This window comes from Drosophila miranda (genome assembly GCF_003369915.1).
Source record: "Drosophila miranda strain MSH22 chromosome Y unlocalized genomic scaffold, D.miranda_PacBio2.1 Contig_Y1_pilon, whole genome shotgun sequence".
Classification (NCBI taxonomy): Eukaryota; Metazoa; Arthropoda; class Insecta; order Diptera; family Drosophilidae; genus Drosophila; species Drosophila miranda.
In genome coordinates this window covers 33,210,124-33,225,384 of record NW_022881603.1, presented here as the reverse complement: position 1 = coordinate 33,225,384, position 15,261 = coordinate 33,210,124, and the positions used below count along the sequence as shown (strand labels likewise).

The 15,261-nt window shown below is 44.0% G+C and overlaps 3 protein-coding genes across 3 annotated transcripts in view; 1 reads left to right on the top strand and 2 right to left on the bottom strand.

Annotated features, from left to right (window-relative positions):
* Positions 1–1,237: 1,237 nt before the first annotated feature.
* On the bottom strand, positions 1,238–2,901 carry LOC108163227. Its single transcript, XM_017298383.2, has 2 exons — positions 1,434–2,901; positions 1,238–1,363 (listed from the first exon to the last, which is right to left on the bottom strand). Exons 1-2 carry the CDS (start codon positions 2,514–2,516, stop codon positions 1,334–1,336), a joined length of 1,113 nt encoding a protein of 370 aa, XP_017153872.1. The 5' UTR covers positions 2,517–2,901; the 3' UTR covers positions 1,238–1,333.
* Positions 2,902–3,322: 421 nt separating this feature from the next.
* The window catches only part of LOC108158788, a 31,230-nt gene continuing 19,291 nt past the window's right edge, over positions 3,323–15,261 (bottom strand). The window contains exons 3-4 of the mRNA XM_033394914.1: positions 4,688–5,228; positions 3,323–4,629 (exon numbers count right to left, since the gene is read on the bottom strand). Coding sequence (XP_033250805.1) covers positions 4,098–4,629; positions 4,688–5,228 — 1,073 coding nt within the window. The 3' untranslated portion in view covers positions 3,323–4,097. The remainder of the gene's footprint in view (positions 4,630–4,687; positions 5,229–15,261) is intronic.
* Positions 5,411–7,218, top strand: LOC117189840 (neural proliferation differentiation and control protein 1-like). The gene is made up of 2 exons (XM_033394915.1): positions 5,411–5,601; positions 5,660–7,218. Exons 1-2 carry the CDS (start codon positions 5,504–5,506, stop codon positions 6,189–6,191), a joined length of 630 nt encoding a protein of 209 aa, XP_033250806.1. The 5' UTR covers positions 5,411–5,503; the 3' UTR covers positions 6,192–7,218.

Below are 15,261 nucleotides of genomic sequence, written 5' to 3'. Positions count from 1 at the left end.
ACCATAATATCGTCCATGTATATTATAACTTTGTCTTCCTTTACCATATCTGCAAAAATGTTGTTTGTGAATCTTTGAAACACCGCCGATGCATTTCGTAACCCGAACGGCATCCTCAACCATTCGTATTGTCCCATGGGGGTCGTGAACGATGTGTATTTAACTAAATCTTTATGCATAAATACGTGGAAGTATCCATTCTTCAGGTCTAACTTGGTGAAAAGTCTTTTCCCTGACAGTTTATCTAGTAGGTCGTCTATCAGAGGTGTTGGGTAATTGTCCTTTATCATACCTTTATTAAGTGTGCGATAATCGACGCACAGTCTCAACTCTCCCGAATTCTTTTTTACCAGTACTATAGGCGAAACGTATTCTGACTCACTGGTTCTGATGTAACCTTTTTCTGTGTATTCGTCTATCATTTTCTGTACTTGGGCTTTTTCGCTATACGACAGTCTTCTAGGTGGGCAATGAAACGGTTTTTCGTGTTCGAAATTCAACTTCATTTCCCACTTGGTTTGTGGTAAGTTTGGTCTTTCTGCGTTTACATACGCTGTCCTAAACATGTATTTAAGTCGTCCTGCGAGTTCTTGGCTACAATCTGTCCCTACTTTCAACTCCCAGTCGTTTTCTTTGTCTGGATACTGGCTTGGTAGTTCGTTGAAATTGGTTTTTACGCTCTCGCAGGTATCGCTGTCTTCCAGACACTCAACCATTGCAGAACACTCATTTTCTACCTTGCCTCCACTTTCTACTTCATGCTTATTCTCTTTATCACCCTCATCTTTAACTTCACATTCATATTCTCCTAAACACTCATTCTCTATTTTCCACTCATTTTTTTCTAAACACTCATTTCCTTCTAAACACTCATTTTCTCCTAAACACTCATTTTCTTCTAAACACTCATTTTTTTCTAAACACTCATTTTTTATTTCACACTCGTTTTTTGTCTCACTCTCCTTCTCCTTGCAAATGTCACTTACAATTTTAAATTTGCATAAATTCATAAAATCCCTACCTAACACAGCCTCATAGCCCATCGACTCGTCTGCCACTACTAGTAATTCAAAGTTGATTCGATTTTTGTTAATAATTACAAAACTGGGTATTTTACCAAAGATGTTAAGTTTGCTATTATTTAGTCCAACATAAGCGTAATCCGCATTTTTATTCAAAATAAATTCAATTTCTCTGTTTTTCTTGTCTTTGTTAAACTTATATAAACTTAAATCATCTTCTTTGATTTCGTTCGAACTTAATCGTGAGCGCTCTTCCACTTTATTTAGGTTATTTTCCGACTGGTGCTCTAGACACGATAACTTCATAAAACTTATTGGGCTCCCTGAGTCGATGAGGCAATTTAAGGACAAGCATTTGTTATTGTAATTGCTAATGTATATATTAAATTTGTATATATAATCGTTATGTACCTTGTACTTCTTTTCGTCACAGTGTGACACCTGGTGACTCATGCTGCCGCATCCGTAGCACGCTCCTCTTTCGCGCTTGGGCTTGCGGCACTCCCCTGCCACGTGGCCCAAAGAGTTGCAGTTGTAGCAGCGAATGGGTGTTGGCGAGGCTCCAGTGTTTGCCCCTTCAGTTGAACCGTACTTCTTTGGCAGCATGATCTTCTCGAACGCCTTGAGTAGTTGATATGGAGCGCCAAAGCACTGCATGTGGGCTTGCCTACGCAGGCCTACATCTGGGATACCTTCGATGACTCCGTCAATAAACTCCTCGTCGTCAATGACTATGCGGGATGCCAGCGACACTTTGGCGTTGAAGTACATCGAGAACTCCTCGCCACGTGCCCATGAACGGGACTCGAACTTGCGACGGAGCAACAGTTTGCTTTCCTTGGGATGGAAAGTGTCTTCCATGACGTTCAACAATTGATCGATTGGCAGCGACATGTGCTCTGGACTCGAATGCAGCCACACCAATGCTTTGTCCTTAAGCTTCGACATTAGCAGCATTAGTAGCTTCTCATCCTTCAGTTTGTTCACTTTTGCGACGGCCTTAAACTGCGCGATCCAAGTTGTGACGTCATCGTTGTTTCCAGAAATGTTGCCATGATATGTTGGCAACATGTCTTTGGCGGCATTTAGCAACATGACGCCAGCGTCATTGCTGGCGGCTGGTGTTGTGTTCTCTCCTCTCCCTTCCTTCTCCCTCTCGCTCTGCAGCTTCAGCAGCTCGATTTGCAGTTTTAACATTTCAACCTCTGCTCGATATTCGCCATGGTTGTTGTTGTGCCCAGGCGCTTGCGGTGCTTTTTCGTTCTTCTCTTTGCGTTCGCTCTTCGTCGAGTCTTGATCTGCGGCCGCCTCATCTTCCCTCTCGTTCTCGCATGTTTCGGCTGCCGGTGGTCCCTGTCCCCGCAGCTCTACTGGTATTTCGTTAAGTCTCGCTGCCATGGCAGCTTTGCTTCCACCTTTTGGTAGATTGAGGGACTCCAGCCATTCGCGCAGCTGGGCGGCCGAGAACTCCTCCGTGCCGACCAAGTCCGACATGTTTTTTTTCAGCGATGGCGTCTTCGACGGACGAGATAATAAAAATTTTCGCTATTTTTCACTGGCGGCGATTGATCGTATCCCACTTCTGAAATTGTAGTCCGTCTAACCCGGGAATTGTAGTGACCAATATCGGTGCGTGAGTGAACTGTATAGGTATAAAAACACAAACCCGGTGATTTAATGTAACTCTTTTTTATTAGCTGCGCGTCCGTCTCTCACAATCGCCATTTACAAAGTGCACTCACTCTCTTCTCGATGGTTCTTATCCGATATCTCACTATTGGTATTTCCCACCGAGTGTATCGATGGTGCGGTAAATACCAATGCGCGCTGTATGCTATTTTAAATACTAGTTGAATGCCTCACTAATTATTACCTTGCTACAATTTCATTTTCATTTCTTTTTCATTTCGTTTTCATTTTTGTACAATAGACGCGTGTTATCTTTTGTGTGTTATCAGTCGTTTTTCATTTACTTTACATGAATGTGCAGGGAAATTACTGTTAAGTTTTAATTGTAAATAATTCTCTTCTCCGCTAAATAATGCCTCCCTCAAAACATAGTATCTCTCGTATCTCTTCTCCAATCTAATAGTACATACCTATGTGTGAGTGGGTATAGGTGTTGGATTTGGTTACCAGAATTGTATTTCTAAATTGACACAGATAATTTAGGATTCGATCACAAAGCGTAGTAAAAATAAAAAAGATAGTTAGCTACGAAGTTACGAAGTAAAAGGGGAATTCCGGTTGCGCTTCCGTTCCCAATCCTGGGTATATGTACATATGTATGTATGTATGTATGTATACAATAATTACATGAATATATATCTATGTGTATATCAATATGTGTGTGTGTGTGTATGTATATAATAATATAATATGTTAGTTAGCATTTAGTTGGTTGCTCGCCTTGTGGCCGCCCTTTGCTCCAGACTTTTAAGTATGCTTCCCATATAAATTGATTCCAGTTGCAGAAACCAAAAAAGAGTTTGATATACAATATATAATATACATATATAATATACACATACGAGTATGTGCGGGTAATTGTCCTATGACATAAATAAGTACAGATCTTGGATTGTAAAGAGAGAATCAATTGCGCTTGAATGTGCACAGGTGAAGGCAATGCAATGCCATAACCTGGTTTCCCCATTCTGCAACTGACAGCTGGATTCGACTGGGGTTGGGTGCTGGGGATGGGGTTGGGGTTGGGATTTGCAATGGGCTGAACAGATGCACTGGGAAGCTTGACATATACCATAGCGATGCGATTACGATACAATACAATGCCACATGTAATAGGACTTATATGCTTATTCAAAGGGAAGATAAGAGACAGTTGCCGTGTGTGTACGAGTATCTGGGTTTGCCATCTGGAATGTTATGTGTAAGCTTTCTTGCGCACTCGAGCGGGCTGCAGCCGGGGAATTAGATTCCATGGAATAGACAAATTTCTATTATGATCTGCGTTTCTGTTTGTGTGGGATTTGGCTGACAATGGATCAGTCAAACTTTACCAGTTGCCACGTCCTGCGGGCATTTCCAAGGGGGAAAAAAGATCCAATCTCCAGCTTACTTCTTGCTCTTGCGCTTCTGCTTCGACTCGTCTCCATTAGTTGGCCCAGTAGCAGCTGCAGCGGCAGCGGCAGCGGCAGCTGTGGCGGCGGCATTCAACAGATTCATGTTCGGCTTTACCGTACCCTTCTTCAGGGTGGGTGGCTGCTGGGGAGTGGCCTGGGTAATGTTGTTGTTGGTAGCAGCCGCCGAGGAGAGATTGTTGGCCGGGGGGGCCGGCGTCTCGTCCAGGAAGAGTGGATTCTTTACCTCCATCTCGCCGGTTGGCGCCAAGCCGGGACACTCGTACACCGTGTAGTCGCCCTCCTCGTTGTCGTCATCGCTCTCCACGTCGGACATTCCACAGCTGCCATCGGTAGCCTGACAGTTCTCCATGGCTATGATCTGCTGCTTCTGGTGCTGGTAATGGTACATCTGGGCGCTCTGGGCCAGCTTGCGGTCGCCCGAGGGCGAGACGTCCTTGTTGGGTCCGGTCACACCATACGCCGGGTAGTCCACGTCCGCTGCTGCTTTGCTCCGATTCTGGACCCTGTAAAGAAATTGTATTACAACTTACTCGATACCGTCTAGCTTGGGGGGTGACTTACCAGGTCACTCCTAGCGCTAGAAGTCCCACAGTCACCGCTGCGCTCATGCCCGCTATCAAGGCCACAATGTAGACACCCATTTCGCTACTCATTCCCATGTGCTGGCGAAGCACAATCTGATCGGAATTGGCTTCGCCCCCTCCATTGACCAGAGTCACATGCGGGGACTTGCTCTGCTTCTGCAGCTTACTGATCAGGGCGTTCAGCTTGTGGGGTGTTTGATCCTTACCCTGGGGTATATTAACACCCGCTACAGCTGCGGCGGCCGCTGAGTTGGGATTGATACGATGGAAGTTGTCATTGGCGGCATCGAACAGTTTGGGCGGCTCCACTGGGACAGGTGCATGAACTGGCGTGTCAATCTTCGTCTTGATGGTAGCCGTCGCCGCCTCGGGTGTGGGCTGAATTGGAGCATACTCCTCGTAGTCCTCTAGGGCTCGAGAGTCCAGCTCGCCCGAGGGATCGCTCGGGTTGTCGAAAAAGCGCGCATCGTTGGGTCCCACCGCGAAGGGAATCCTCTCGCGTGGTACACTATTCCGACCTAAGTTTCGTGTTGCGGCTATTTCGGACTGCTTCTATTTTCCGACTACTTTCTATTTTTCGACCGCTGACACGCACGAAATTTGTCATTAACATAATCACACCACGCCTCTCGTCAAGTTAACGCCCACTAATCAATTGCTCCTTTTGCCTACCCCCCACTCTACCAGGACTACGCCGTTCAGTAAGCTGCAGAAGCAGAGCAAGTCCCCGCATGTGACTCTGGTCAATGGAGGGGGCGAAGCCAATTCCGATCAGATTGTGCTTCGCCAGCACATGGGAATGAGTAGCGAAATGGGTGTCTACATTGTGGCCTTGATAGCGGGCATGAGCGCAGCGGTGACTGTGGGACTTCTAGCGCTAGGAGTGACCTGGTAAGTCACCCCCCAAGCTAGACGGTATCGAGTAAGTTGTAATACAATTTCTTTACAGGGTCCAGAATCGGAGCAAAGCAGCAGCGGACGTGGACTACCCGGCGTATGGTGTGACCGGACCCAACAAGGACGTCTCGCCCTCGGGCGACCTCAAGCTGGCCCAGAGCGCCCAGATGTACCATTACCAGCACCAGAAGCAGCAGATCATAGCCATGGAGAACTGTCAGGCTACCGATGGCAGCTGTGGAATGTCCGACGTGGAGAGCGATGACGACAACGAGGAGGGCGACTACACGGTGTACGAGTGTCCCGGCTTGGCGCCAACCGGCGAGATGGAGGTAAAGAATCCACTCTTCCTGGACGAGACGCCGGCCCCCCCGGCCAACAATCTCTCCTCGGCGGCTGCTACCAACAACAACATTACCCAGGCCACTCCCCAGCAGCCACCCACCCTGAAGAAGGGTACGGTAAAGCCGAACATGAATCTGTTGAATGCCGCCGCCACAGCTGCCGCTGCCGCTGCCGCTGCAGCTGCTACTGGGCCAACTAATGGAGACGAGTCGAAGCAGAAGCGCAAGAGCAAGAAGTAAGCTGGAGATTGGATCTTTTTTCCCCCTTGGAAATGCCCGCAGGACGTGGCAACTGGTAAAGTTTGACTGATCCATTGTCAGCCAAATCCCACACAAACAGAAACGCAGATCATAATAGAAATTTGTCTATTCCATGGAATCTAATTCCCCGGCTGCAGCCCGCTCGAGTGCGCAAGAAAGCTTACACATAACATTCCAGATGGCAAACCCAGATACTCGTACACACACGGCAACTGTCTCTTATCTTCCCTTTGAATAAGCATATAAGTCCTATTACATGTGGCATTGTATTGTATCGTAATCGCATCGCTATGGTATATGTCAAGCTTCCCAGTGCATCTGTTCAGCCCATTGCAAATCCCAACCCCAACCCCATCCCCAGCACCCAACCCCAGTCGAATCCAGCTGTCAGTTGCAGAATGGGGAAACCAGGTTATGGCATTGCATTGCCTTCACCTGTGCACATTCAAGCGCAATTGATTCTCTCTTTACAATCCAAGATCTGTACTTATTTATGTCATAGGACAATTACCCGCACATACTCGTATGTGTATATTATATATGTATATTATATATTGTATATCAAACTCTTTTTTGGTTTCTGCAACTGGAATCAATTTATATGGGAAGCATACTTAAAAGTCTGGAGCAAAGGGCGGCCACAAGGCGAGCAACCAACTAAATGCTAACTAACATATTATATTATTATATACATACACACACACACACATATTGATATACACATAGATATATATTCATGTAATTATTGTATACATACATACATACATACATATGTACATATACCCGGGATTGGGAACGGAAGCGCAACCGGAATTCCCCTTTTACTTCGTAACTTCGTAGCTAACTATCTTTTTTATTTTTACTACGCTTTGTGATCGAATCCTAAATTATCTGTGTCAATTTAGAAATACAATTCTGGTAACCAAATCCAACACCTATACCCACTCACACATAGGTATGTACTATTAGATTGGAGAAGAGATACGAGAGATACTATGTTTTGAGGAGGCATTATTTAGCGGAGAAGAGAATTATTTACAATTAAAACTTAACAGTAATTTCCCTGCACATTCATGTAAAGTAAATGAAAAACGACTGATAACACACAAAAGATAACACGCGTCTATTGTACAAAAATGAAAACGAAATGAAAAAGAAATGAAAATGAAATGAAGGAACGATTAAGCGGGATACGAGTACAATTTATTTACTGACTAGCAGAGAAAACTATCAGCGGAAACAAATCCAACAAACAAACAAAAAACCCAAAGAGAAACAGTTATAAGAAACTGTAACGAAACATTTGACTATTATTATAATATATTCCCAACTGCTGTAAATAAAACATGAATCGTTTAGGAGGAGGAGGAGGTAGACAGAGAGCTAGCTAAAGCTGGGAACCATTGCGGCCGAAACAATACACTGAAGACAGAATTGAAGAACTAACGAGTTGAAAAACCAACCAAAAAAACCCAAAAAAACCTAATTGATTGATTGATTACTAGAACATGCAAAGCATCTGGTGGAGGCATTGGAAATTGAATTTGAAATTTAAATCGCAACTGACTTGGCAACAATAAAAATGCAAGCAGAGCAGCATATGTATGTACGTTGAGCGTAATGTTGAGTTTGAAATATATATTTTATGGTGTTTGGCTAGAGACACGACAAAATAATCTGATTGAAACTGTGAAGGCATAAGCCTCCACAAAAGAAAACCTGACCACAACACTATCCCCTGACAGCCCCGGGGGGGGCTTATTATCCCATTATTACTTCATTTTTTATTACTTCATTTTTTAGTACTATTATGACAAAGACAACGCTGAATCTTTATTTTCCCCAAATTAAAAGTAAGAAATAGGCTAAGAGAACCCCAAATGGTGAGGCCTTTTTACTTAGTAGTAGAATTAAGAGAACCGACACGAAAGAGAGACGCATACTACGCAGCAAAGAGAGCCAGCATGGAAGAGAGCGAAGCAGCAGAGAAGCCGTCGATCGGTCTTACGCCCACGCAGCCGAGGGAGAGAGCCGACGGCGAACCATGCAAACACCCCCGAGCCGAGGCCGGCAGCCGAAAGCTGCGCTGCAGCGAAGCGGCAGGCAGCCCTGATCTCCAAGGGCTGAACCAGAACGGTTGGGAAAAATAAACAGTGCCCCGACCCCGCGAGAAGTGAAAAAAATATATAAGTCGTGACCACCGTGACGAAGACCGGCCGCCGGACCCAAGGGGTTCTAGTCCAAACTCCTTAGCCAGGCTCTGCAGCTCGTCCTTCCTGCGGGACGCTATCCAGCGGATGTTCATCCTGATCCTGTTCTACTAATCGGGGCACCGGTGTGAGTCGTTATCAGCACGGTACTGGGTCAGGGCTCCTGTACTAGGATACACAGCACTGGGTGGGGGGTCCTGTCGAAGGATACGTGGCAAGGTACTGGATCGGTGATCCTATACTAGGATACACGGCACTGAGGTGGGGGGGCCTGTTCGAAGGACACGCGGCACGGTACTTGATTGATGATCCTGTACTAGGATACACAGCACTGGGTTGGATGATCCTGTCGAAGGATACGTGGCACGGTACAGGGAACGGTTCCCTGTGGAAGCTCGGTAATCTCTCCCTGACTCGGTAGTGACTCCCTGACTGCTTGGTAGTGACTCCCTGACTCGTGTTCCTACTCCGCCTTATATTGGCCGTGGCCATCCCTTTGTGACCGAGGGCTCCTCTGCGTTCGCCGGCTGTCCCTCGCTGCTCCGTTGTTCTACCGCTGCTTCGCTGCTTGGCTTCTCTGTCACTGTCCCGCTGCTCTGTCGCGGCGCCTTCTCCGCTCTGCCGCTGCCTCGCTGCTCTGTCGCTGCGCCGCTGCCGCTGCTTTCCTGCACTTCTCCGCTCTGCCGCTGGCTCGCTGCTCTGCCGCGGCTGCTTTGCTGCTCTGTCGCTGGTGCCGCTTTGTCGCCGTCGCGTGCCAAAGTTCTAGGCGCCGTCCGGGGCCATTTTCTTCCGGCACGCGGTGTCTTCGGCGTCTCTCCCCGTCTCTTTCTACTGCGTAGGTGGCTGGCTGCGTGGTTTTCGCCGGCGCGTCTGGGACATGGGCCGGCGGCTGTTGCTTGGGGGGGTATTAGGTAAACCAGCCTCAGCTGTACACAAGTCGAGGGATCAAAGCTTGGTGCTGGCTATTCGCCGGGGCTCTGATTTTGGGCTGCTAATCCCTGATTTGAAGTTTTCTGCTGCTGCTTAGTTCCCTTTTCACTTTTCACTGCTTTTCACTTCTCCCCTATGCTTACGGACTCTCCCCTCGTGTGTCCCTGCTCGGGCGCCATCTGTAAGGAAGTTCTCAGGCCGAGGTACAGCTTCTCAGTCTGTCCAGGGCCCGGTCCTTCCCCACAGCAAAATTTGTTGTGTGAGGACCTAAGGGGAGAGCCGTTCGCCGCGAAAGCGCACCCGTGGGGTGGATCGAGGCGTGGGTGAACCCGTGCTTGGAGAGCTGCAGAGACGTGCGTTGGGGGTCATGCGTGGCGGGAGGAGGGGGTTTGTGTCAGGGGTCGGAAGGGTAGGAGAGAGGGGAGCCCAGCTTAGCAGATGCCGCATGATCCACGTCTCACATCTGCGTCGCCGAGTCCCCAGGGCGAAGGTGTAGGAGAGGGAACCCAGCTTTGCGGATGCCGCATGATCCACGACTCACATCCACTTCGCCGGGCCCCAGGGAATAGGGAAGAGAGGGGGAGGGGCTGAGGGACTCCTACGGGCGAAAGTTCTGAAACCGGTGGGTTGAGGTGGGTGTCTTTATTGTGGGGGAATAAACGACAAAAATTTAATAGCTACCATGTGGATATCGATATCGATACGGATTTAACATTTTGGGAAACTTCTACTCCTGAGCTTACACCCTGCCTACTGCACCGATCTATCCCCCCAGAGCTCACATACGTGAGGTGGCTCATCCTTGTTTTCCCTTCCTTGGGTCCGGCGGCAACAGCAGAAGCAGAATTCATCAGCTAAGTCTCATATTTCAAAATGTTTTTAAGCCTAATTAAGTAAAAAAAAAATTAAACTAAGATGTTGTGGGAACAAATAATTAATTATTAGCTATTAGAGGCTATTAGAGGGAGATTAAAAAGATTGAAGCTGGTCATTTGACCAGCGATGTAATCCAAAGGTTAGGAGACCTTAAAAACAAAGTTACAGGCAATAATTCTGCACTGTTAACATATGGAGTAGTCGATCATGACTACTATAAGAGACAGCAGTACGAAAAAATGATTAAAAATATAGAGGACATACATAAAAAGTATGTAGAGTCAAAAAATAATGAAACATTAACGAAAGGGAAGGTAGAAAAAATAAACTTACAACCAGTGGAGACTGGAACTTTGAAGGAAAACATAGAGCCCAAAATTGACAATAGCATAGAAAAAGTATCTGAGGAAATCGACAGAATAGTGCAAAACGTAAGGACATATTTAGAGCAAACCATGCAGAGGTTTGATCAGGCTAAAATGGGAGAGTGTAGAATGAGAAAGGAAAAAATTGAGTTCCTCAGTAAAAAACTGAGCTCAAAAATTGAGGAGTTTAATCATAGCTATGAAACAAACGACAGCTTCAACGAGCAGATCGTCGAGTTGGACTTTGATATTCAAAGCATGTTGAGCAACCTAGAAGTTAGGATGCAAACCATAGCTGAAGAAAACAGCATTGATACTAAAGGGGCAATGGTAAAAAAGAAGATATCGATTTACCTGATCTTCCGAAAGTGGAAGTACCCACATTCTCGGGCGAAGAAAAAGAGTGGGACGGCTTTTCACAAATATTTTGTGAATTAATTCATAACAGAGATAGTCTAAGTACATCTCTAAAATTCAATTATTTGAAAATCGCGATAAAGGGTGAGGCACGGAGTATGGTAGCTCACCTTTTAACTGGGCCGCTGGAGAATTATAATGCCGCTTGGGAATTGCTGACCAAGCGGTATGAAAATAAGCGAAAAATTTTTTCGGATCAGCTGAATCGTTTACTAGACTTACCAAAGCTAGATCACGATTCAGCGAAACATATTAAATGGTTTTCTGATTCTATAAATGAGTCAATACATTTAATTAAATTAAAGTCACATTTAACAGAAGAAGTTGATGTGATTTTCGCGCACGTTGTGTTGAAATAATTCAACAAAGATACCTTACAATTATATGAAAGTCATATAAAAAGGACAAAAGAGATCCAAGCATTGCCAGATGTAAGGGAATTTTTAGAACAACGGTAAACTTCTCTTTACACGTCGCAGGATAAAGAGTGGAAACCGTTGAAAAAAGTAGTGCAATATGGTAAAATAAAAGAAAATTGTCCGTTATGTAAAATGGCAGGACATACCATAATTCACTGCTATAAGTTTAAGGGAATGAGTCCGATAGATGGAGGCCAGTTTATTAAAAAACAGCGCCTTTGCACAAAATGCTGTAGGCATGATATGTATAAGAAATGCTTTTCTGAAATTTTATGTGGGATTTGTAAAAAACCTCATCATACGATGCTCCACATTCCCTACGAAAAGAGGGAAAATGTTAACACTTGCTTGACAAAAGAACAAGCGTTCTTAGCCACAGCACTTATAAAAGTAAGGGCAAGGAATGGTGGTTATCAAAACCTTAGAGCTCTCATTGATTGTGGGTCGCAATGTACTATAATTTCAGAAGAAGCTGCGCAAATATTAAACTTAGTACGAAAAAGAGCGAACACCGAGGTAAGTGGAGTGTCATCTACAGACTCTTGCACTTCAAAGTACAAAATTACTTTATCGGTAAAAACTCGTGATTATAATAAAGGTCCTCTAAATATTGAAGCAATTATTCTTCCGAAACTGATGAAAGCTTTACCATTAAAGTCTTTCAATATTGATAAAACTAAGTGGCAAGATTATGTGTTGGCAGACCCTAACTTTAACAAACCAGGTAGGGTAGATGTAATAATTGGGATAGATTTGTATACCCATATTTTAAAAGACGGAGTAGTAAAAATAGACGGACTACTTGGACAAAATACAGAATTCGGATGGATTATATCCGGTTGCACCAAATCAAAAGGTGATAAATTTATTGTGGCGACAACAATTGAAGTTGGGGACTTAGAGCGGTTCTGGGAATTGAAAAGAATGACGTAGAAGAAGATGTGTGCGAGGAGCATTTCTTGGAAACAACAAGAAGAGATGAGAATGGTAGGTATGTGGTTAAAATACCATTTAAAAAAGAAAAGGATCTAGGAGATTCAAAACCCCCCAGCTATAGCGCGATTTTATAGTTTAGAAAGAAAGCTTAGCAATAATAAAACTTTAAAAGAAAATTATGTAAAGTTCATGCATGAATATAAAAACTTAGGACATATGGTAGAGTCAAAAGAAGATGGGAAATATTATTTACCCCATCAAGGAGTCATAAGAGATTCCAGTCTAACGACAAAGCTGAGGGTGGTTTTCGATGCTTCAGCAAAAACCACAAACAATAAAAGTTTAAATGATATCATGTGGGTTGGACCAAGGGTCCAAAAAGATATCTTCGATATTATGGTGAAATGACGTAAATGGCCATTTGTAATATCTGCGGACATTGAAAAAATGTACCGGCAAATTAATGTTGATAAAGACGATCAACAATATTTGCATATAATTTGGAGAGATAATCCCAACGAAAAGTTAAAAGATTATAAACTTACAACCGTTACGTACGGTACAGCTTCAGCACCCTACTTAGCAACCAGGGTGCTTTTGCAATAGCAGATAATTGCAAAAATCAAGCAATTAGGGAAATCATAAAGAATGATTTTTATATGGACGACCTGATGACAGGTGCCGACACGATACTGGATGCTAAAAAGCATGTAAAGGAAGTTTAAGAAAGATTAAGGAAATTAAATGGGGACACGTTAGAACTGAAGACAATCCAGCAGATGTAGCATCAAGGGGCATTAGTGCAGATAAGCTAAAAGATTTTTAGATTTGGTGGAAAGGGCCTCAATGGTTGGCGAAATCTAAGGAACATTGGCCAAAAGAGGAAATAGAAGAAAAATTAGTTGTTGGCACAACAATAGTAATAGCAAAAAATAACATTTTTTGTGAATTATTACAAAAATATTCGTGTATGCATAAACTAGAAAGAGTCATTGCATATGTATTGAGGTTTATTCAAATCAAAACCAAAAAGAAAGAATTTCCTTCATTTTTGACAGTGAAGGAGTTTAAGAGCGCCAAAGTATTAATAGTAAAACAACAACAAGCTATCCAATTCGGTTCCGAAATAGCTAGCCTAATTAATAAAAAGGAAATAGAAACAAAAAATAAACTTTTAAGCTTAAATCCGTTCTTAGATAAAGACGGATTGTTACGAGTTGGAGGTAGATTGCAAAACTCCAACGCGGAATTTGAGGTTAAACATCCCTTGATTTTAGATAAGTGTCACTTGACGTCTTTAATTATCAAGAATGCACATAAAGAAACATTGCACGGTGGAATTAATCTGATGCGAAACTATATCCAGCGAATGTTTTGGATATTTGGGCTAAGAAATTGCTTAAAGAAAAAACTTAAAGAGTGTGTCACCTGTGCTAGGTATCGACAGAATACTGCAGAACAAATTATGGGAAATCTGCAGAGCTACAATGTCGCACCCGTTTACAAATACAGGTGTAGACTTGGCCGGGCCTTACCATATCCGATGCTCTAAAAACCGGGGCAGAAATCCTATAAGGGATATATTGCCGTATTCGTATGCAATGCGACAAAAGCTATTCATTTGGAAGTAGTCAGCGATCTTACTTCAGATGCATTTCTAGCTGCACTTAGAAGATTTTTTTCAAGAAGAGGAAAATGTGCAAAAAATTTTTACGATAATGGAACCAACTTTGTGGGAGCTTCGCGCAAATTAGACGAGGAATACCAAAAACGCCCTCAAAGACAACATAAAAGTGGTTCCAATATTAGACAGAGAACATATCGAGTGGCATTTTATTCCCCCTGCAGGACCTCACTTCGGAGGTATTTGGGAAGCTGGGGTAAAATCAGTGAAATATCACTTAAAAAGGGTAATTGGGGACAATAATTTAACCTATGAGGAAATGGCAACTCTATTATGTCAAATTGAAGCGGTACTAAATTCACGCCCTTTGTATACAGCTACAAATGATATTGACGATCTGGATGTATTAACACCAGGAAGGCCAATATTTGGCCCGATTGAGACAATTTCAGCGGAAACGAGGGGAACGTTGTGAGTTGCTGCGGAGACCGCAACTCTACAGTTATACCCGATACTAAGTCAGTATGGCTCTCCTCCGGCAGACGCCGCTAATATTAAACGACACGACAAAGAGTGCGTGCGAGAGAGACAGAAAATCAGTCTGAGCGTGACGTCGGGCGCTGCGTAGCCAGTGCAAATTGATTTGTTCCTTTTGGCTATAAAAATGATCTGATCTGATCCAGATTCAGCAATCTGATAGATATGGTCATTATCTATGATTCTGCGTTTTTAGTTTTCTCGAATCTGCAATATTGTGGATGCAACAGATTTTCGTTCTTTGTGTAGGCGGAAGGGGGTGGGGCGAAATTTTGAGATATACGTTTTATAGTGAGATCTAACAGAAGTGCGGATACCAAATTTGGTTACTCTAGCCTTAATAGTGTCTGAGATTTGTGGATGCCCCAGATTTTCGTCCTTTGCGGGGGCGGAAGGGGGTGTGGCGAAATTTGAACACGAAACGGTCAAGGTCCGATATCACAGGAGTGTGGATACCAAATTTGGTTGCTCTGGCTCTTATAGGTTCTGAGATCCTTGAACTCATATTTTGCAATTGGCAAAACCGACCATGAAACCTGTGTGTTAGAGAGAGACAGAGCGAGAAAGAATGAAATTGTTTTCTTGATTCTGGCTATAATCATTATACGATCTGGTTCAGACTTTGCACTGTAGAAGACATAGTCATCTTCTACGATTCTGCGTTTTTGGTTTTATCGTATCTTTAAAAATGTGGATGCCACAGATTTTCGTCTTTTGTGGGGGCGGAAGTGGGCG

Excerpts from the sequence above, each read along its gene's own strand:
- LOC108163227 (XM_017298383.2), bottom strand. The coding sequence starts at position 2,516 with ATGTCGGACTTGGTCGGCACGGAGGAGTTCTCGGCCGCCCAGCTGCGC. Across the intron at positions 1,364-1,433 it reads GTGACGAAAAGAAGTACAAG|ATTGCCTCATCGACTCAGGG; the intron begins GTACATAACGAT and ends GCTTGTCCTTAA.
- LOC117189840 (XM_033394915.1), top strand. The coding sequence starts at position 5,504 with ATGGGAATGAGTAGCGAAATGGGTGTCTACATTGTGGCCTTGATAGCG. Across the intron at positions 5,602-5,659 it reads CTAGCGCTAGGAGTGACCTG|GGTCCAGAATCGGAGCAAAG; the intron begins GTAAGTCACCCC and ends ATTTCTTTACAG.